The 21649-nt window shown below is 45.2% G+C and overlaps 1 protein-coding gene across 1 annotated transcript in view; it reads left to right on the plus strand.

Moving 5' to 3' along the window:
* Positions 1-21649, plus strand: part of LOC127690813 (FERM and PDZ domain-containing protein 2-like) — a 67485-nt gene that overhangs the window by 11795 nt on the left and 34041 nt on the right. The window contains exons 4-9 of the mRNA XM_052190318.1: positions 3036-3227; positions 3476-3608; positions 6621-6751; positions 7665-7839; positions 17160-17307; positions 17902-18040. Coding sequence (XP_052046278.1) covers positions 3036-3227; positions 3476-3608; positions 6621-6751; positions 7665-7839; positions 17160-17307; positions 17902-18040 — 918 coding nt within the window. The remainder of the gene's footprint in view (positions 1-3035; positions 3228-3475; positions 3609-6620; positions 6752-7664; positions 7840-17159; positions 17308-17901; positions 18041-21649) is intronic.

Below are 21649 nucleotides of genomic sequence, written 5' to 3' on the forward strand. Positions count from 1 at the left end.
TGATTCACTCCTCATTCCTATCACGTTGGACCCCAAAGCCACTTGCATTAGACCCGTCTGTTCCGGGAACTATGGCTTTTGCACATGGTTCGCTACTTGAGGTGCTTCTCTTTCAGAGTTTCACCCATGTTAGGAACACATGTTTGACCCTTCGAAATCTCTTCCTGAGAAAAAGGGTCTTCAAGACAATGGGCATCAACCAAAGGACATCCATTCATCTGGAGCCCACAGCCCTGGGACTGAGGACATCGGCTCTCGGCTTGGATTCAATCCCGTGCTTGGGTCTTATTCAGGCCAACTCTGAATAACCCTTTGCTTTAGTCTCCTCTTATCTAAAATGGTGACAGTTAAAAACTTGCCTCAACGGGTTGTCGTGAAGACAAAACAGTTTAATAAGCAAAAGACTTCCAACCTGACAGTCATCACTTCCATGTTCTTTTGTACTCCGTTGTTAGAGGGTTTAGGCAAAACGCTCACTTTAAAAACAAGGAGCTTCAGAGAAGTCTGACCTGTTACACTGTGTTGTTCTCTGACAAGGTACAGAGCTTTGTTGTAAGACTGACCCTATCGTGTAGTGCGCAGCTGCTTTGGTTACAAGAATCAGAAAGCCCCAAGTACAACATCCAGAGTTAGTTCATCTAGTTACTTAAGTAGAAATGTAGGTATGGGTAGCAGCTCAGTGATCTCAACAAGGATTCAGGATGCGAATTTCTATTCTGGTCCTTGTGCTTACTTCTACATGGTGCAAAATGGCCACTGCGGCCCCGTATATCATGTGGTATTACAGATAGAAATAACAGGGCATGTGTGGGACCAGTCACATGCTTTTCTTTCCCCCAATAAAGCAAGCTCCCCCATCCAGAAGTACCCTAACAGATGTTCTCTCTTATTTTTCACCAATCTGGGAGTCATAGTTACTGCTAGAAAACAAACTTCCAGGCTGCAGCGTGGGAGGAAGCAAAGGTTAAGGAGGTGCAGATGGTGCTGGGTGAGCCAGATTCCCACCCTTGCTGTGGGAACTGCAGCACTTGGCCTGCTGCACTGTGAAGTCACGTGCCTGATGACGGCTAACCATGTGCTTTTTCTCTCGGGCAGATGCATGTCTATTCCTTAGGGATGACTCTCTACTGGTCAGCAGGATTTCGTGTTCCACCAAACCAGGTCTGTAAACAAGAATGCAACACCTCTTACCAGGCCATCTCTCTGGATTAGCTTAGTAGCTCTCCCCTGTGCTGGACCACGGGCATCGAATGTAGATCTTACCACCATAAGCCATAGCCATACGTAGGCATTGAATGTAGATCTTACCACCATACGCCAAAGCCATACGTAGGCATTACCAGTCAATTGCACGACTCATCCCCCTGAGTCCATAAACAGCCTCAGCATCTTCTCCAACATTCCAAGCAGACCCAAACTGCGGCTGGGGCTCAAACCTGAGATTCGCATGTCTGATTTGCCCAAAGGAGGTAGCAAGCTAGAGGATTTCACAGATAACAAAGACAGTTACTTACATGTTCTCTCAAATGCTTTTAGAGTCAGCTCTTCCTAAAGTGAGCTGGGAAAAGTGTTCTGGGCTCAATAACTGAGGTAAAATGCACTCCACAATGTCTCCTCTGAAAGAGGTCTCAGACTAGCTTGTTATTGACTATGGAAAGCCCCCCAACAGAAGCTTTACAGGGTAACACATGTTGCACAATTCAACAGATGAATACATGCACCGCGTGCATTCATACATTGATATGTGTATGTGCATGTGTATCCATACCTGCATGCATGTGTGAATGCATCTTTTCATTTGACATCATAAGAGTCCTTTAAACACTAAAACTACAAAAGCATCATTGAACCTGGCCACAGGACCCTCCCTCCACTCTCACCAATCTACCCCTCTTTCTCCTCCCTCCCTCTCTTCCTCACCTCCCATCTCTTAAGCAGAAAACCATTTACAACTCAGCCTGCTTGAGTTGAGACACCCACTGGCTACCTGCTACTCCATGATTATATATTTCAGCATCTACCAGGCAACATGGATTCCAGAAGTTGGCTTCTGCCCCACCCGCTGGTTTTCTGACATCCCCAGGACTTGTCTTAAGGATGTATGATTTTCAAACCTATACTTGGCTTTACTGCTCTGCCAGCCCCATCTTGGACCCAGTTCTTTGGGGCCCCACACGGTGCTTCCATCATAGGCCCTACTGTAGCCTTTTCCTTACACACACACACACACACACACACACACACACACACACACACACAGCTCTTTTGCACCAGCTCACCTGCACCCCTCTGCCTTTGTAAATACGCCACCCCTGCTACTGCTTAAGGTCTGCCTGGGTCAGGCTTGCGCCTGTATACTTGTGGCATTCTGTGCTTCCTCAAGCAACTGTGCTGGGCACAGAGGACTCTAACAAGCTGTGTAAAATCTTGACACAGTAGCCTGCCTGCCGTGAAAACAGGTACTGCACAAGGCTCCCTGAGAGCACGCAGGGAGTACTTGCACCAGACTGCTTGTTCTTTGGCCCAATGTGTGTGTGGCATAGAGTTCTAGCAATGGTGATTGTGACTGAGCCCTTTGCTGCTGCTGACTTCGTGCAAGTCACCTTAACTTGAAGGTCTGATTCCTGGGTACGCATGTTCCAGGGGAAGTTGTCATGAGAGAACTAAATAACGGTAGGAAGCAGCAGGCTACCAGGTCAATAGTGTGTGTGTGTGTGTCTGACTACTGGTATGGCAAGCATTTGGCTTTGGTCAAGGTCTGTGGTGTCCAGCACAGGCTTTCCGTCTGTCTGCCAGGCTTGTATTTGAGCAAAAGAGCTCAGATTAGAGAGCGGCACTGTGCGCTCCCGATGTAGAAACCATTGCTCAGACTCAGTGACAAATCAGATGTCGGTTCCAGAAGAAGCGAACTTGTTCTAGTTGTGATGAATGTGTTTTCTGGAGTCTCCTGAGCATGTCGGCTTTGGTACCCTGCAGCAACCCCTTCTCACGGCCACGGCCAATGGCCACACTTCTCACCAGTGTATTCTCTGCAGCCCCTGCAGCTTCAAGAGCCCGTCCACTCCCTCCTGCTGGCCATGTGTGAAGACCAGCCACGGAGACGGCGGCCCCTGCAGGCGGTTCTGGAAGCCTGCCGGATTCATCAGGAAGAGGTGGCTGTGTACCCAGCCCCTGCCAGTCTCCATATCAGTCGGCTGGTGGGCTTGGTGCTGGGCACCATCTCCGAGGTCAGTTGAGGAGCCCATCTTTCCCACTGGGCAGCCACTAGCTGTGTGTGACTATTGGAATTTAAATCAGCCAAAATGTAACTAAAAGAAAACTAAATAAAAGAATTCAGGATCTCAGCCTTAGAGCACTTGTCTAGCAGACTCCGTAAGGAGTTAGTTAACCTGTCAGGGAACTTGCATGTGTTGGTGTAAAGTTAGAAGGTTGCAGCCTTCTAACTTCTTGCTGATTTCCGGTTCCCTCTCCTCAGGTGGAGAGGAGAGTTGTAGAGGAACACACCTGTGAGCAGCAGAACAGAAGCTGCTTTCTCAGGAGCAGGCTGCACCAGGCTGGCAGCGAGAGCCCCGGGGCTCCGGCCTCTGATGTTCTGCGGCCTCGGAGAGGTGTGTAAAGACCCCCAGGGTTCCGGTTTGGACAGAGGGAACTCAAGGTGACCATTCTGTTATCTCCTGCCCTGAGTGTGTGGACATCCCTGCTATCTACACAGAGAGCCCCCAGGAAATGCCCCAGGCCTGGGTTTAGAATCACTGTACCTAATTAAGTTTTAATAGTTGAATGAAGTTAGTTACATGAAATATTAGCTCTTTAAACTGAAGCCTAATTGTTCAAATTATTCAAATTGATGACGAGTTAGAAAAGCAAGAAAAAGGTTTTATTTTATGTACAAGTGTTGTGTCTGCATCTATGTCTGTGTATCATGTGCCTGTCGGATGCCTGTGGAGGCCACAAGATGGCATCAGATCTCCTGTAACTGGAGTTACAGACAGTTATGAATCACCACGTGGGTGCTGGGAATTGAATCCAGGACCTCCAGAAGAGCAGCCAATGCTCTTAACCACTGAGCCATCGCTCCAGCCCTCCAACAGAAAAGGGGTTTAGAAATGTCCTTCTAGGGGACTGACAAGCACATAGCTCATTAAAGTTTTGGTTGTTGCTGTCATTCCTTTGGGTAGGCTGGAAGAGCCGCTTGTTACAACACCCTTTACACACGCCTTTCCCTACTTTCCAGCTGTCTGAACCTGAGTTATATGGGAATTGCTTTTCCTGTTGCTGTGAGATGCTAACAGACACAAGCATCTGAAGGGACCGGGCTTTGGTTTGGCTCACAGTATGAGGGTCAAGTCCACAGTGTAGGAGGTCCTGTGGCAGGAGTGACAGGCAGCTGCTGGTCACACTACATCTGCCATCAGGAAGCAGAGAGAAATGAAGGCGGGCACTCAGCTCGATTGCTTCTTTGCATTCAGCCTGGGAACCCATCCCATAGCATTGTGAGATTCTTAGTGAGGGTGGCTCTGTCCATCTCAATTAAACCAGGCTAGATTCCTAGCTAGCGTAGATAGTCCCATCTCAATTAAACCAGTCTAGACCCCTAGTTAGGGTAGATAGTCCCATCTCAATTAAACCAGTCTAGACTCCTACTTAGGGTGGCTCTTCCCATCTCAATTAAACCACGCTAGACCCCTAGTTAGGGTAGATAGTCCCATCTCAATTAAACCAGTCTAGACTCCTACTTAGGGTGGCTCTTCCCATCTCATTTAAACCAATCTAAGAAGTTTTTCAAGGCACTCCCAGAGAGGTTGGATTCCAGATTTTGTCAAGCTAATCAGTATTAACCACCACACTCTATTTATTTATTTATTATTTTGAAACAGGATCTCTTAAGTGAGCCTTGGATTCATGATCCTCCTGCCTCAGCCTCTGAGTATGGAAACTACTGGTGTGTGCCACCAAAACTAATTTTGTTTATTTTTATTTAAAGCTAGCGTTCATCCTTCTTCTCTTGCCTTTTGTCCTTAGGCTTCCGCTCCCCTCAAACAACTCTTCTCAGCCCTTGACCCTTGACTTCCTTTAGCATTTCCATTAGCGGTCTGAGGACACAGACTCAGAGCCATTCAGTAGTTTCTCCAAGGGCACACAGCTGATCAGTTGTGCTAGTATCCACACTCTGGCCTGTTTGCTTGCATCACCCCTGCCCACTGTGCTGTGTGGTTAGTTTCAGAGAGAAGCACAGAGACACAGAGTTCCTTGGAGCGATGCTGGAGTACCACAGCGCACAGTCGCAACAGCTTTGTTAACAGGTGAGTCTCTCACTACCAAGCTCCGTTGGTCTGCTGTTGACCAAAGCATCAGACGGTGGCACATGACTGTTTATCATCAAAACAGTTTAAATGTCTAAAGTTTTCAAATCAATGTCATAGCCATGATCTATTTAGGGATTATTGGGACCTTGGGGTCATGGTGGGCACAGAGGCAGAATCCTGGGGTAGGGGACAAATGGATGTGGTTGTATTTCCCTGCCCTATGGATGTGTAGCCTTACCTTCTGAGGGCCTCAGCTTGAAGAAGTTGTGTCACGATACGGGAGATAACACGAGGTGGCAGCTGAGCCTGTCACAGGAAGGATGCATCACCAAGTGTGTCACCCGTCCTCACCCCTGGCCAGCGCGTTTGCAGGTGCGGGTCCCTGTGACTGTGAGGAGGGTCTACAGTGTGGCTCAGGGCCTGTGCTCTTGGCAGAAGCCGAAAGCTCGCAGCCAGCAACATCTTCTCCAAGGAATTTCCTGGAAAGAAAGGGAAAGGTGAGAAAAGGAGGTGGAGCTGGAGGACACTGTCAAGAATGGTCCTAGCTGGGCCCTGCGACAGAGGACGGACACAGGGGCCTCAGGACCCTTGGGATGGGGTTCACAAACCTGAACCGACAGAAACCTGAACCTGGCCACTCGATGCTAGGGATCATTCAGAGCCCCCTCTCTGCCTCACAGACTGTATAGTAGCCCCTAATGAAGCCCCGGGAGAGTCAGCAAGCTCTCAGTCTCCTCCACCTCACTCTTAGGCCTGTTGAGATGGACAGTGGTGGTCTCTGCCCATGTTGCCTCTGTCTTGCTGGGACCTGTTTCCTTGGGGGTGGGTGTCACTGGGAGGCAGAGGGCTGTAGAAGGCAGAGAGAGAGAGAGAGATGAACTCCAAGCCTGGAGCCATCTTCATCCACCTTTGATTATTCTGGATTTTTTTTTTCTTAGTTCTCCAGACCGGAGTTCATCCTGTTGGCTGGAGAGGCCCCAGTGACCCTACATTTGCCTGGATCCATTGTGGTAACTACCGGTTAGACTGGGTGGGATGAGAAAGAATCCGCAAGCTGAACAAACTCAAGGCTCTCTGTGTCTTACATGGGGTCTCTTCTGAGGACACCTTGGTGGTGTCTGTGCCACCTCCATGAACCTCCTGGTCTCTCTGTTTCTCTTCCCTCCATCTCTGCTCATGCTGCCTCCCCGAAGCTGTGTAAAGAATAGTGTCTCCTTTCCGTCCACGCCATGTTCCATGTTCCTGCATCTGTCCTGTCCCTCCAGACACCTGCCAGACATGGCCACCCTACTCCTGCCTTTCACTCTCCTCCAGGAGAGACGCTCCTGTGGCTTCCTGGGCTTCTCACCCTCACCCCCAGTTCAGCCTTCATCTCCTTCAGCGCAGAGGCTGTGGAGCAACTCCACAAGCGGCTACCCTTCCGAGGCCCCGCCCTGTATGCTGTGGCAAACAAAGTCCTTTCCATGTGAAGCCTACGGTCCAGGAGAAGGAAAAGGGAGACAAATGCATAACAGAAAGGCATGCTGGGTAGAGATTGTGCTTTAAATAAACAAACAAGAAGACACATACCTGTGGGAGAGGGTAGAAGATGATAGGTAAGGAGGAGGAAAAAATGTTCTGTCACCCAGGGAAGTGGCTCTGGGATGATAAGAATGGAAGGAGAGAGGCGTGGGAGATTGTAGGGAAAGGGACTGACAGACAGGGAGCATCATCAGGGTGTGCTACCCAGCTTGGCCCAGTGCATGCCCTCATGGCTCATGTCCAGCCTGGGGCCATGAGGTTTTCAGCTAATGTCGAGCATTTGGGTTGATGACCTTCCCATTTTCCATCCTCCTAGAGCCAAGATGCCTGTCTGGCCAGGCCTGTCTGGCAGTGCTGCCTTTTGGCTCTTAGGCCTTCTGGAGGCAGGGCTGAGGGAAGGCTGGGATGGTGTCTTTCTTTTTCCAGATTCCTATGTCACCCCCATGCTGATATATTTTCTCTGTAGCTCAGAGCAGTGCAGATGAACACCAGGACAGCCTCTCCTGGCTCAGTCAGAGGGTGCATGACTCATAGATGAGTCTGAAGAAAAACTAGGGAAAGATATGGATCAGTCTTGTCCCACATTGCCGACCTCAGAGATCCCTCAGAGAGCCTAGACTCGGGTCACATCTGCTATAACCAACTGCAACCCTAGAAAAGTTCCTTCTTGTCTCTAAGTCTCAGGTTTTCATCTGTTCATAGGGAGAAAAACTATACTCATCTCATGGGCGGTTAGACAGTTAAATGAGGCATCACGCGGAACATGCACAGCCTGGTGACTGCCCAAACTAAAGACCTCATCTTAACTGTGAGCATTGACACGGTTATTGTTTTCAGACCAAAAAAGGGAAATCCTACTTGGCTCTCAGAGACCTCTGTGTGGTCCTGCTGAACGGACAGTGTCTGGAGGTGAAGTGTGACGTGGAATCCACAGCAGGAGCTGTCTTCTGTGCTGTCATGGCCTTTTCCAACCTTAGGGAGACCACCTACTTTGGCTTGGCTTATGTGAAAGGTAGGTGGTTTCTGGTCACACTAGTGACCTGAGCTTCTGGGAAGCCAGGTACTTCAGTTCCTTCTGAAAGGCTACTTGATTCTGAGACACCTTACTTGGCTTACCTTGACATAGGTTAGCCTAGGGGACATAGAGGGTGGTGACTGGTCTGGACTGGTGAGACACCATGCTCTGAAAACAGACAAGCAAACGTTGAAAACATTTCTAAACTACCTAGGGTGCTGCTGGAGTTTTGCGTGCTGGTCCCAAACATCCCAAGTTAATCTTTCTTGAGAGAACAGTTTGCATATTTCTTTCCGAAGTCCTTCTTCTTACGAGTGGTCTATTTGCTTGTGGGCTCTTAGTGTGGCACAGTGTGGCTGGTGGCAGCATCCTTGTCTCCGTAGGGCTTTCATCAGACCCTTCCCACAAGAACCCCACTTTTTTCTTTTTTTTTTTAATTTGGTATATTCTTTATTTACATTTCAAATGATTTCTCCTTTTCTGGCTCCCCACTCCCTGAAAGTCCCAGAAGCCCTCTTCCCTCCCCCTGTTTCCCCATCTACTCCATCCCACTTCCCTGTTCTGGTATTCCCCTATACTGCTGCACTGTGTCTTTCCAGAACCAGGGGCCACTCCTCCTTTCTTCTTGGACATCATTTAATATGTGGATTATGTCTTGAGTATTCAAAGTTTCTAGGCTAATATCCACTTACCAGTGAGTGCATACCATGACTGATCTTTTGAGACTGGGTTACCTCACTTAGTATGATGTTCTCCAGCTTCATCCATTTGTCTAAGAATTTCATGAATTCATTGTTTCTAATGGCTGAATAGTACTCCATTGTATAAATATACCACATTTTTTGTATCCATTCCTCCATTGAGGGACACCTGGGTTCTTTCCAGCTTCTGACTACTACAAATAGGGCTGCTAAGAACATAGTGAAGCATGTGTCCTTATTGCATGCCAGGGAATCCTCTGGGTATATGCCCAGGAGTGGTATAGCAGGGTCCTCTGGAAGTGTCATGCCCAGATTTCTGAGGAACCGCCAGACTGATTTCCAAAGTGGTTGCACCATCTTACAATCCCACCAGCAAGTGGAGGAGTGTTTCTCTTTCTCCACATCCTCGCCAACACCTGCTGTCTCCTGAGTTTTTGACCTTAGCCATTCTGACTGGTGTGAGGTGAAATCTCAGGGTTGTTTTGATTTGCATTTCCCTAATGATTAATGATGTTGAACATTTCTTAAGGTGCTTCTCAGCCTTCTGAAGTTCTTCATGTGAAACTTCTTTGTTTAGCTCCGTACCCCACTTTTTTGTACCCCACTTTTTAATGGGGTTATTTGGTTTTCTTGGTTCTACCTTCTTGAGTTCTTTGTATATATTAGATATTAGCCCTCTGTCGGATTTAGGGTTGGTGAAGATCCTTTCCCAATCTGTTGGTTGACGTTTTGTCCTTTTGACAGTGTCCTTTGCCTTACAGAAACTCTGTAGTTTTATGAGGTCCCATTTGTCAATTCTTGATCTTAGAGCATAAGCTATTGGTGTTCTATTCAGGAACTTTTCCCCTGTGCCCATATCCTCGAGGGTCTTCCCCAGTTTCTTTTCTATTAGTTTCAGTGTGTCAGGTTTTATGTGGAGGTCCTTGATGCATTTGGAGTTGAGCTTAGTACAAGAATGGATCAATTCGCAATCTTCTGCATGCTGACCTCCAATTGAACCAGCACCATTTGTTGAAAAGGCTATCTTTTTTCTACTGGATGCTTTCAGCTCCTTTGTCGAAGATCAAGTGACCATAGGTGTGTGGGTTCATTTCTGGGTCTTCAATCCTATTCCATTGATCCACTTGCCTGACATTGTACAAATACCATGCAGTTTTGTTTTTTTTTTTTTTTTTTTTTTATCACTATTGCTCAGTAGAAAAGTTTGAGGTCTGGGATACTGAATCCCCCAGAAGTTCTTTTACTGTTGAGAATAGTTTTAGCTATCCTGGATTTTTTGTTATTCCAGATGAATTTGAGAATTGCTATTTCTAGCTCTATGAAGAACTGAGTTGATTTTTGATGGGGATTGCATTGAAACTGTAGATTGCCTTTGGCAAGATGGCCATTTTAACTATATTAATCCTGCCAATCCATGAGCATGGAAGATTTTTCCATTTTCTGAGGTCTTCCTCCATTTCCTTCTTCAGAGACCTGAAGTTCTTGTCATATAGGTCTTTCACTTGTTTGGTTAGAGTCACACCAAGATACTTTATGCTGTTTGTGGCTATTGTGAAGGGTGTCATTTCCCTAATTTCTTTCTCAGTCTGCTTATCCTTTGAGTATATAAAGGCTACTGATTTGCTTGAGTTGATTTTGTAGCCAGCCACTTTGCTGAAGTTGTAGGAGTTCTCTAGTAGAGTTTTTTGGGTCACTTAAGTATACTATCATATCATCTGCAAATAGTGATAGTTTGACTTCTTCCTTTCCAATTTGCATCCCTTTGACCTCCTTATGTTGTCTAATTGCTCTAGCTAGGACTTCAAGAACTATATTGAAAAGATATGGAGAGAGGGGGCAGCCTTGTCTAGTCCCTGATTTTAGTGGGATTACTTCAAGTTTCTCTTTCTCTCCATTTAGTTTGATGTTGGCTACTGGTTTGCTGTATATTGCTTTTACTATGTTTAGATATGGGCCTTGAATTCCTATCCTTTCCAAGACTTTTAGCATGAAAGGATGCTGAATTTTGTCAAATGCTTTTTCAGCATCTAATGAAATGATCATGAGGATTTTTCTTTGCGTTTGTTTATGTAGTGGATAGCATTGATGGATTTCCATATATTGAACCATCCCTGCATCCCTGGGATGAAGCCTACTTGATCATGGTGGATGATCGTTTTGGTGTGTTCTTGGATTTGGTGGGCAAGAATTTTATTGAGTATTTTTGCATTGATATTCATAAGGGAAATTGGCCTGAAATTCTCTTTCTTAGTTGGATCTTTGTATGGTTTTGGTATCAGCGTAATTGTGGCTTCGTAGAAGGAATTGGGTAGTGTTCCTTCTGTTTCTATTTGGTGGAATAATTTGAAGAGTATTGGTGTTAAGTCTTCTTTGAAGGTCTGATAGAATTCCTCACTAAAACCATCTGGTCCTGTGTTTTTTTTTTTTGGTCGGAAGGCTATCTATGACCCCTTCTATTTCTTTAGCAGTTATGGGTCTGTTTAGATGATCTATTTGATCCTGATTTAATTTTGGTATTTGGTATCTGTCTTAGAAATTGTCCATTTCCTCCAGATTCTCCAGTTGTGTTGAGTACAGGCTTTTGTAGTAGGATCTGATGATTTTTTGAATTTCCTCAGTTTCTGTTGTAATATCTCCTTTTTAATTTCTAATTTTGTTAATTTGGATAATGTCTCTGTGCCCTTTGGTTAGTCTGTCTAAGGGTTTATGTATCTTGTTGATTTTTTTTCAAAGAACCAGCTCCTGGTTTTGTTGATTCTTTGTATGGTTCTCCTAGTTTCTACTTGATTGATTTCAGTCCTGAGTTTGATGATTTACTGTCTTCTTCTCCTCCTGGGTGAATTAGCTTCTTCTTGTTCCAGGGCTTTCAGTTCTTACGTTAATCTTCTAGTGTATCCTCTCTCGAATTTCTTTTTGGAGGCACTCAAAGCTTTGAGTTTTCCTCTTAGCACTGCTTTCATTGTGTCCCATAGATTTGGGTATGAAGTGCCTTCATTTTTGTTAAATTCTAAAAAAATCTTTGATTTCTTTCTTTATTTCTTCCTTGACCAAGGTATCATTGAGTAGAGTATCGTTCAGTTTCCATGTGTATGTGGGCTTTCTGTTGGTTTTATTGTTATTAAAGACCACTTTTACTCCATAGTGACCTGATAGGAGGCATGGGATTATTTCAATCTTCTTATATTTGCTGAGGTCGGTCTTGTGACCAATTATATGATCTATTTTGGAGAAGGTACCATGAGTTGCTGAGAAAAAGGTATATTCTTTTGCTTTGGGATGAAAATTCTATATATATCTGTTAAATCCAATTGGTCCAAAGCTTCAATTAGTTTCACTGTCTCCCTGTTTAGTTTCTGTTTTCCTGATCAGTCCATTCATGAGAGTGGAGTGTTGAAGTCACCCACAATTATTGTGTTAGGTGCAATGTGTGCTTTGAGCGTTAGTAAAGTTTCTTTTATGAATGAGGGCACCCTTGTATTTGGAGCATAGATGTTCAGGATTGAGAGTTCATCTTGTTGGATTTTTCCTTTGACCAGCAAGAAGTGTCCTTCCATGTCTCTTTTGATGACATTAGGTTGAAAGCCAATTTTATCTGATATTAGAATGGCAACTCCAGCTTGTTTCCTGAGACCATTTGCTTGTAGAATTGTCTTCTAGCCTTTTACTCTAAGGTAGTGTTTGTCTTTGACACTGAGGTGTGTTTCCTGTATGCAGCAAAATGTAGGGTCCTGTTTATGTAACCAGTCTGCTAGTCTATGTCTTTTTATTGAGGAATTGAGTTCATTGATGTTAAGAGATATTAAGGAGTAGTGGTTATTGCTTCTTACCATTTTTGATGTTAATTTTCTACTTGTGTGGTTATCTTCTTTTGGGTTTGATGAAAGATGTTTAATATCCTGCTTTTTCCAGGGTATAGTTGCCCTCGTTGTAATGGTGTTTTTCCCCTATTATCCTTTGTAGGGCTGGGTTTGTGGAAAGATAATGTGTAAATTTGGTTTTGTCATGGAATATCTTGGTTTCTCCATCTATAGTGATTGAGAGTTTCACTGGGTATAGTAGTCTTGGCTGGCATTTGTGTTCTCTTAGAGTCTGTATGAGCTCTGCCCAGGATCTTCTAGCTTTCATGGTCTCTGGTAAGAAGTCTGGTGTAATTCTGATAGGTTTTCCTTTATATGTTACTTGCCATTTTTCTCTTACTGCCTTAAGTATTCTTTCTTTGTTTAGTACATTTGGGGTTTTGATTATTATGTGACAGGAGGTATTTCTGTTCTGGTCTAGTCTGTTTGGAGTTCTGTAGGCTTCTTGTATATTCATGGGTGTCTCTCTCTTTAGGTTAGGGAAATTTTCTTCCATAATTTTGTTGAAGATATTTGCTGGCCCTTTAAGCTGTAAATCTTCACTCTCATCAATGCCTATAATCCTTAGGTTTGGCTTTCTCATTGTGTCCTGGATTTCCTAAATGTTTTGGGTTATAAGCTTTTTTCATTTTGCATTTTCTTTGACTGTTGAGTCCATGGTTTCTATGGTATTTTCGGCATTTGAGATTCTTTCTTCTATCTCTTGTATTCTGTTGTTGATATTTGCATCTATGGCCCCTGGTTTCTTCCCAAGGTTTTCTATCTCCAAAGTTGTCCCCCTTTGTGCTTTCTTAGTTGTTTCTACTTCTGTTTTTAGATCCTGGAAGTTTTTGCTCAGTTCCTTCACTTGCTTGTTTATGTTTTCCTGTAATTCTTTGAGAGATTTTTGTGTTTCCTCTTTCATGACTTCTGCCTGTTGATTAAAGTTCTCCTGTATTTCTTTAAGTGATTTTTGCATTTCCTCCTTATTGGCTACTAACTTCTGACCCATTTTCTCCTGAATTTCTTTAAGTAATTTTTGTGTTTCCCTTGTAAGGGCTTCTAGCTTTTGATCGTTTTTCTCCTGAATTTCTTTAAGAGATTTATTTATGTCCTTCATGTGTTCCTCTAACGGCATCCTTACCAGTGATTTTAAATCCAACTCTTGTTTTTCTGGTGTGTTGGGGTATCCAGGACTTGCTGTTGTTGGAGAATTGGGTTCAGATGCTGCCATAATGCCTTGTTTTCTGTTAGTAACGCTCCTATGTTTGCCTTTAGCCATCTAGTTCTCCCAGGTGTTAGATGGTCTTATTGTCACTGACTGTTGCTTCAACCTACTGTGGACCTTTAAGGCTATTTTTGCGACACTGGATGACTGGATTTCCTCTGGCACAGATTGCTGATATGCTGCCTTCCTCTTTTGTGCCTTTGGAGCCCTGCTCAGTCTTGCCTCAAGCAATGTTATACTTGGGTTGTCAAGGTGAACCAGGTGCTCCTGGACTGCTCTATCATGGAGCGAAGATGGTGGTGGTGTTGGTGGTCACTCCCTCTGTTGATTCTCACGTAGGACACAGGTCCCATGACTGTCTGGCAGATGAACTAACAATGTTCTCAGGTCCTGGGCGCAGGCAGACCCCTGGCGGTTTGCACCCCCAGAGATCTTAAGCTTGGAGTAATACAGTACTTAGTGATGCTTTTCTGCCCTGGCAGGCAGTGAATATGGCCATGGGGGGGGGTCTCTCCCTCTGCTGCTCTCCACGAAGGACACAGGCCCCACGACTGGTGGGCTGGCAGACGAACTGTCTATGTACTCAGGTCCTGGGATCATGCAGACCCCTGGTGGTTTGCACCCCCAGAGATCTTAAGCTTGGGGTAATACAGTACCTAGTGATGCTTTTCTGCCCCGGCAGGCAGTGATATGGCCGTGGGGAGAACCCCACTTTCAAACACATAGGACGGCCATTTTGTGCTGTTATGTAGGTCATGACCAATGAAGTTTAAACTTTGCGATGAACAAAGGAAAGAGATTTTAGGAAGCATTGTATTCTTAAGTGCCTGCTATACACCAGGAACTATTCAAAGATCTGAATAGTAACTTTATTTCTAAAAAACATTTTAATTAAAATCTAGTTACAAAGTTACTTCTCCCTTCCTACTCCCCCTCCAACCCCAGCCACACTTTCAAATTCACAGCCTCGTAAGCATTATTATTGTTATGTGTGCTTGCAATGTGTGACCATATGTGAGTGCAGCCTGTTGAGTCTGTGTAGTGTTTAGTGATGCTTGTGTATATACATTTTCAGGGATGATGCTTGATATTGAGTCAGAGAGCTCATCTCTGGGGAAAACTAATTCTTCCTTTCCTTCAAGAGTCACTAGTTTCTTGTAGCTTGAAATGGCCCCCATACACACTGATACCAGTTGGCACTGTTACCATTCAGACCTTTTAGGCAGCTATGTTGTTGAAATTTCATGGGTATAGCTTTCTTGTCATATCTGAAAACCATAATTTTGCAGCAGACTTCCTGGTATTTTGACTTTTACAATCTTTCCACACCCCTACCTCCTACTTTGTTTCCAGAACTTTGAGTATAGGGGTTAGGTTGTAGTCATAGCAACAGGAGTTATGTGCCCATAGACAGGTGTTCTCTGCATTTGGTCAGTAGTGGCTTTCTGTAATGGGCTCTGTCTTCTGTGAAAGATGCTTTGGTGATACGGAGTGAGAGCTACATTGACTGGACAGTCTACAGAAAATACTGTGTTTTATTGATTTGAAATGTATAATGTAAGTGGAAACCAGGGTGTGAGAGGTGGCTCAGGTGGCTAGTAATGCGCCTGGCTTGAGTTTGGTTGTCAGGACTTATGTAACAAAAATCTAAGTGTGATGGTTTGTCACTGTAGTCCCAGTGCTAGGGAAGCAGAGATAGGCAGATCCCTGGGGCTTGCTGGCCTGCCAATCAAACCTACCTGGGGAGTTCCAGGCCATGTAGAGTTCCTACCTCAATAAAAATGCTGGATAGTATCCAAGTAATGACATTAAAGATCGTCCTCTGGCCTTCACAGGCACATGCATTCATGTTCTCCCATATATACATAAACACACACACGCATGCTCAAGATACTGAATGAGCAGATAAGTAAAATCTAGTGAATAAACTCTTTACCCTCCGGGGGGGGGGGAGGTGTGATTATAAATCCTTCTTTTGGGGATGATTCCTGGGTTTCTGGAGCTGTTTAGGGAGGGGCCTCCTGGGGGAGATCACAGGTCTGCATAGAGACCATCTTGGGAAGGTTTGCCAAAAGACTGTACTGGGAACTCAATTACCCTTGGAGAAAATCCAACCTAAAGGAAAGAGAGCTTGGTGTGGAGAATCAAATTCTGCAGCAAGGGTGGAGGGCAGGGGTTGCAGGGTGATAGCCATCAACAGAGAGGGCAGAGGGCTGGGGTGAGGGCCGTTAGAGCCACCTGGACATCTACCTACATCTCCACACATACTTCCTCAGGAAGAAAAGGCTGGCAGCTAATTTAAAAGCCCCACCTTCTTACTGTGGTGGGAGTCCTAGACAAGCCACTGTGCTATAAGCCAGTGGGGGTGGAGGGTGGGGCACAGGAACACACAACTTGGGATCTATGGAGGGTCAGACAAGGGTAGACTTGCAGGAATCCTGGGAGTGGGCTATGCTGCCCAGTTTGGTTGAGAGCAGCTTTTAAAGGAGCAGAAGGATGAAGACAGTATTCAGTGGTTCGGGCTGATCTAGGCTTCAGTCTAGACAGGGTGGAGGATTAACTTTGCAGGACCTAAGCTTGCTTATGAGATTGCTCTTTCTCCGCCTTGGTCGTCTTGGACTGTTACAGCAAAGTGCTATGTCTCGGCAGCTTAGACAGGAACCTTTCCCCCTGGAAGTTGGGATCTTGAGGTCTAAGGTCAAAGTGCCAGCTGACTTCATTGTTTCGTAGGGATCTGCTTTCTGTTTCCCAAAGGAATTCCTTCTCATTGAATCCTTACATGTCAGAGAGAGAGAGAGAGAGAGAGAGAGAGAGAGAGAGAGAGAGAGAAAATGATAAAGGGAGGGAAGGAGACATACACACACACACACACACACACACACACACACACACACACACAAGAGAAGGAGGAGGGGAGAGGGAGGAGTATGCAACATCTAGTAGGTAATATGTCTGTTCCCTGAAGGTACAAGGTTCATCAACCTGCCAGAAAGGCCGGTGGCAGGGGCTTCATGATACATTTATTTGTCATAAGATGACATCTGGGAACCCAATGCTACGTGGCAGCGCTTCTTCATAAATACAGTCACCACTCAGCATCCACAGGAAATGGAGCTCAGAACTCCAGCTGACCCCCAAATCCACAGAAGTTCATAAATCAAGTGAGGTGGTGTGTGCATGCCTTGAGTGCACTCCCCTGTGTCTCTAGAGCACTCAGAGCACCTCATTCAAGGTGTGCCATACTGTATAGAATAGGGGACAACGACACAAAAGCTCGGTATGTATTCGGTACATGTAATACAAATATTTCAATATGCAGTTAGTTGAATCTGCAGGCTCAAAGGCTGTGCATATGGTGGGCGGGCTTTAATTGTGTCTGTTTGAAGGTTTTCCCCTGCCGTCTTCTCTCGAAGAGTCTCCTGTCACCAGCTAGTGCAGGTGACACCTTGCACCAATGCGGCTTGCACCCTACCTCTCTCAGCAGAGCTGAAGGGATGAGCCTGAGGGTGGGCCACTCCCTATGATTCTTCCTCCTAACTATTTCTCTCTCAGGTGAAGAGTTCTTTTTTCTGGACATGGACACTAGATTGTGCAAAGTCGCCCCAGAAGGCTGGAGAGAGCCGCGCCCAAAAGGTTCCGTGGACACTTTAACACTCTTTCTGCGGATAAAGTTCTTTGTCAGTCACTATGGGCTGCTCCGGTGAGTGCCACAGGCCATTCCTGAGACCATTTAAAGGTTTGTGCCTGTCTAGGCTGGCATTGCAGGTAGTGGATGGGCAGAGGTAGGGCTGAGGGGGTGATAGATTACATATTAAATATAAAGGTCCATTTCCATCTGTGGGCTTCGGATGTAACAAAATTAAGAGTGAAACGAGTCTTTTAGAGGCAGACCTTAATTGGAATGAGAAATTGCTCTCTGTATTTCAAGCACAACCCACCCAACATCAGTGTTCTCTTTTCAGCAAGTCCCTGCTGTGCACGCTCCACAGCTCCGGTGGGGGTTCCAGGGCAGGGCATTGGCGTGAGCTCACCATCTCTGTGTTCCGTTGCTTACTAGAGACACTACCTAACTGCACATCAGTTTTATACCAGCTTGAAGTACACCCTCATGGATGTCTGGTATTGAGAAGCCCTCTTCAGGAGGAGGAGTCAGGGTGTGGGTGGACGAACAGACACTAATCTCTCTGGCTATGTTCTCTGGGTTCTGCTGGGTTGTATCCATTCTCTCAGACTGTGTGGCACTTTCCTGGCTTTCAGCATCCAGGCTGTCTTTCTCCCTGTGTTCCTTTGCTAGGCACAGCCTGACAAGGCATCAGTTTTACCTGCAGCTTCGGAAAGACATTTTAGAAGAGAGACTGTATTGCGACGATGAGACATTGCTGCACCTGGGGGTCCTTGCCCTGCAGGCTGAGTTCGGCAGTTATCCTAAGGAGGTAGGGGCGGTACCTGGGGCCCTCGGGTGGAATCTCTAGAAAGGTGACTATAGGAAACAGAGGCTGTAAAGAATATAGAGGCTTTGCTTTTTGAGAAGAGTTGTTAGCATCTACAACTGAGCCTCGGGTAAACTATATCCATTCACCACCCATTCAGTTATCAAACAAGCTTTCACTGAACACTAAGCAAGTGTCCTTGCTACATAAGAATAAACACATCAAGTTTATACATCGTAATGGAGTTCTAGTCTAGTGCATCCCTCTTTCTAACAGTCAACGATGCTACTATAATGAAATGCCCCCAACAGTTATAAAGAGGAAAGGTTTATTTAGCACAAAGGTTTAGAAGCTTCAAGTCCAAGATTGGGCTACCCCATTGGTTTGGCCTTGATGAGCATGTTGGGTATCTCATAATAAGAGTACTTGTCAGGAGGAACTCACAATGCAAAATAGAAGATCAGAGGGAGAGAGGCTGAAGTCCCATGGTCCCTTCTGAAGAGAAACCTCCAGTGATCTTCTAAGGCCCCTACTTGTTCTTTTTCCTGGAAAGCCCCATCATTTCCTGATAGCATCTCCCTGGAGATCAAGACTATCCACAGTAGACCTTGGGGATCACCCAGAGCAAAGCCACACCACAGCAATGTACGCTCTTTCTGAGTTTCTACCACCATCATCAATGCTAATAGCCAATCTTTATTAAGAAATCACTATATCTGCCATTGGCCTAAGTATCTAACTCACATGAATATTGCAAAGTTGATACTGCATATTCTATATGGACCTTCTGTAGCATATGTGGCTACTAATAGTTAAACTCTAAATTTGAATCTGAGTGTGTGTCAGTCAGGGGCAGTTTTACTGAGAGGCATATCCTCTCAAACAGTGGCTCTTGTTGGCTATAATAGCTTCTTGCCATAGCATCAGAATCATATATAAGTCAGGGTATGGATCTCGGCAGGTGTGGAAGTGGGGAGGATCTAGAGGAGTTGGTGGGAACTGTAATCAGAATATGCTGTATGGAAAACTCTATCTTCAATGATTATATGCCAATAAGCTTTATGTTTTAGAACAGTTTTAGCTTTATAGTAAGATCAAGTTGGATGTGCAGAGATTTCTTGTATAGTCTTCCCAATCAAACAATATAACTATCCTGCTGTATTTGTTACAATCAATCAACCTGTTCTGGCACATTGTTATCACCTAGAATACACAGTCATGTTTTATTTTCTGTGTGTGGGAACTCCAAACAGCATTATGGGAGAATGCTAGATTTCCATCACTGTAACAAAATATTTGTGGCCATCAGCTTAGAAGGAGGAAAGATGTATTTGGCTCATGGTTTCAGAAGTTTTAATCCACAGTCATTGATTCTGTCACTTTGGGATGTAGTGACATAGGAAATCATGATAGAAGTGAATACTAAAGGCTGTTCAGCTCAAGGCAAGCAGGAAGGATAGGGAGGAGTCTGGGGTCTCAGTAACTCAAGGGAGACATTAGTCTTTAGGGAGCCAACTCCTCTCTCATAGCAAGCTCCTATAGCAGCGGTTCTCAGCCTTCCTAATGCTGCTTCCCTTTAATTCATGTTTTCAGTGAGCCCAACCATAAATTATTTTTGTTGCCACTTCATAAATGTAGTTTTGCTGGTTATGAATCATAATACAAATATCTGACATGCAGGATATCTGATATGTGACCCCTGTGAAAGGGTCATTCGACCCCAAAGGAGTGGAGACCCACACTCAGTTGAGAACTACTGTTTTAAGCTTCCTCAGCCTTTTAATAGTCCTTTAATAGTACCAAGGGCTTTGCAACTGCCTGGCCTCCAGGGAACATTTCACATCTAATTACAGCAAGGAGGTTTCAAAAGGGGCAGCCTTTCTCTGTGTTGTTACTGGGAAGGAGGAAGAGGCTTTCAGCATTTCACAACAATGGGGCTGGCTAGGTGTCACCTGTCACACTTGGGGAGACTTTGTCTTACTAAAGGGGCTTACATTTTGTTTGGTAACTGCTTCTAGTGGTGAGGAGAATGGGAAGCTGCTGTTGAGGAGGATGGGAGCCCCTGCAGAATTTTAAGCAGAGAAGTAACATGATTACATTTGCATTTTAAAGAGAGAGACAAAGGCAATTTAGTATAAAAATAAATCTCCTTAATCACACCATCACTGCAGAATTGCATTCCATGGGCACAGAATCCTCCCGCCTGATCACACGTGGGGATTTTATATAGTCGTAGGCATTGCTATACACTATAGCTGCACCCTGTCCTCCTGTGATTTGTAACCTACTGAGCGTGCTGTGGAACTGGAGCTCCACAGGGCTGGGACCTCCTTGCGTATCCAGTCCCCTGTTGGGTATTCCCTTAAAGCTCCATGACAATTATGATTATTATCACACAACTTGCACCTGAATGCTCTCTTTTATAGAGGCCACGGAGACGTACTTGTGCCTAGAACTTTCTGGGTCCATGTTGATGTCTTCTCTTAAGTATGTTCTTAGCAAGAAATGCAGTGACAAGGATCCTATATGACTTTCCCCCTCCCTCAATAAACATTTATAAACATAATTTTCAGGACACATGTTAGTTTTCTGTCACTGTGGCTGAATACCTGAGGTAACCCATTAAGGGAAGGAAGCTTTATTTTGGCTTCACGGGCGTGGCCTCATGTTTGCAGGCTGCCTCACTTTAGGTTGGCCTCAGCGAGGCAGCAAATGCTGGGGGTGGGGGAGTGGGGGAGGGTAGAACAGAGCAAAACCCAGGGTAGCCAGAAACCAAATGAGAGAAAGAAGGTAAGGAGCTGGGTTCCAGCAGTAACCTTAAGGTAAAAATGGAAGGATCTCCCTCCCTCCCACCAGATCCAATTTCCTAAGCATCTCCCAACAGTGACATTTGCTGGTGACAGCCTTTAGCCTGTGGACCTCTGGGAGACTTAGGATCCAAGCTGTAATGGAGCCGTTAGGTTGGCAGCAAAGTTGAATGGCAGGAAGGAGTGTAGAGCTTTGCTGTGTCAACAGCCCCCCTTATCTCACAGTGTCTCCTTGGGAACAATGTAATCTTGTTACAACTGATGAACCAGTGCCAACAGATGGTTGTCTGCTCCTGGCACCATGTACTATAGAGGTTTTGACAAATACATAATGGCAAGTGTCACCATCCTCATGTCATACGAAATAGTCTCATTGCTCTAGAAACCTTAGCACTCCCTTATTGGAGCTCTGCCTGTCTTTCCCCTGATGACCACTCACCTCTTTATTGTGTCTGTAGCAGAAGATCCTGTATTTGGAGACAGTATGCAACCTTTCAAATGGGTTTATGCCATTTAGCAACATGCATTTAAGTGCCTTCAAGTCTTTTTCTTGTTAGCACATCTTTTTCAGGGCTGAATAGTATGCCATTTCCCAGACGGACTGTGGTGTTTTTGTTTGCTCCCTGGACAGCTTTTGCTCCCAAGGTCTGAAAATTATGGATAAAGCTGCCATTAACAACCACATGCTGTTATTCAGTTATGTCCCATGCTGAGCACCTAACCCAGGGTCTCCTATGACGTGTTAGGTGAGCACTATTCTCCTGAGCTACATTCTTGGCTCCATGGAAGGTTTTTCTGTGGATGT

Source organism: Apodemus sylvaticus, chromosome 8, assembly GCF_947179515.1.
Source record: "Apodemus sylvaticus chromosome 8, mApoSyl1.1, whole genome shotgun sequence".
Classification (NCBI taxonomy): domain Eukaryota; kingdom Metazoa; phylum Chordata; class Mammalia; order Rodentia; family Muridae; genus Apodemus; species Apodemus sylvaticus.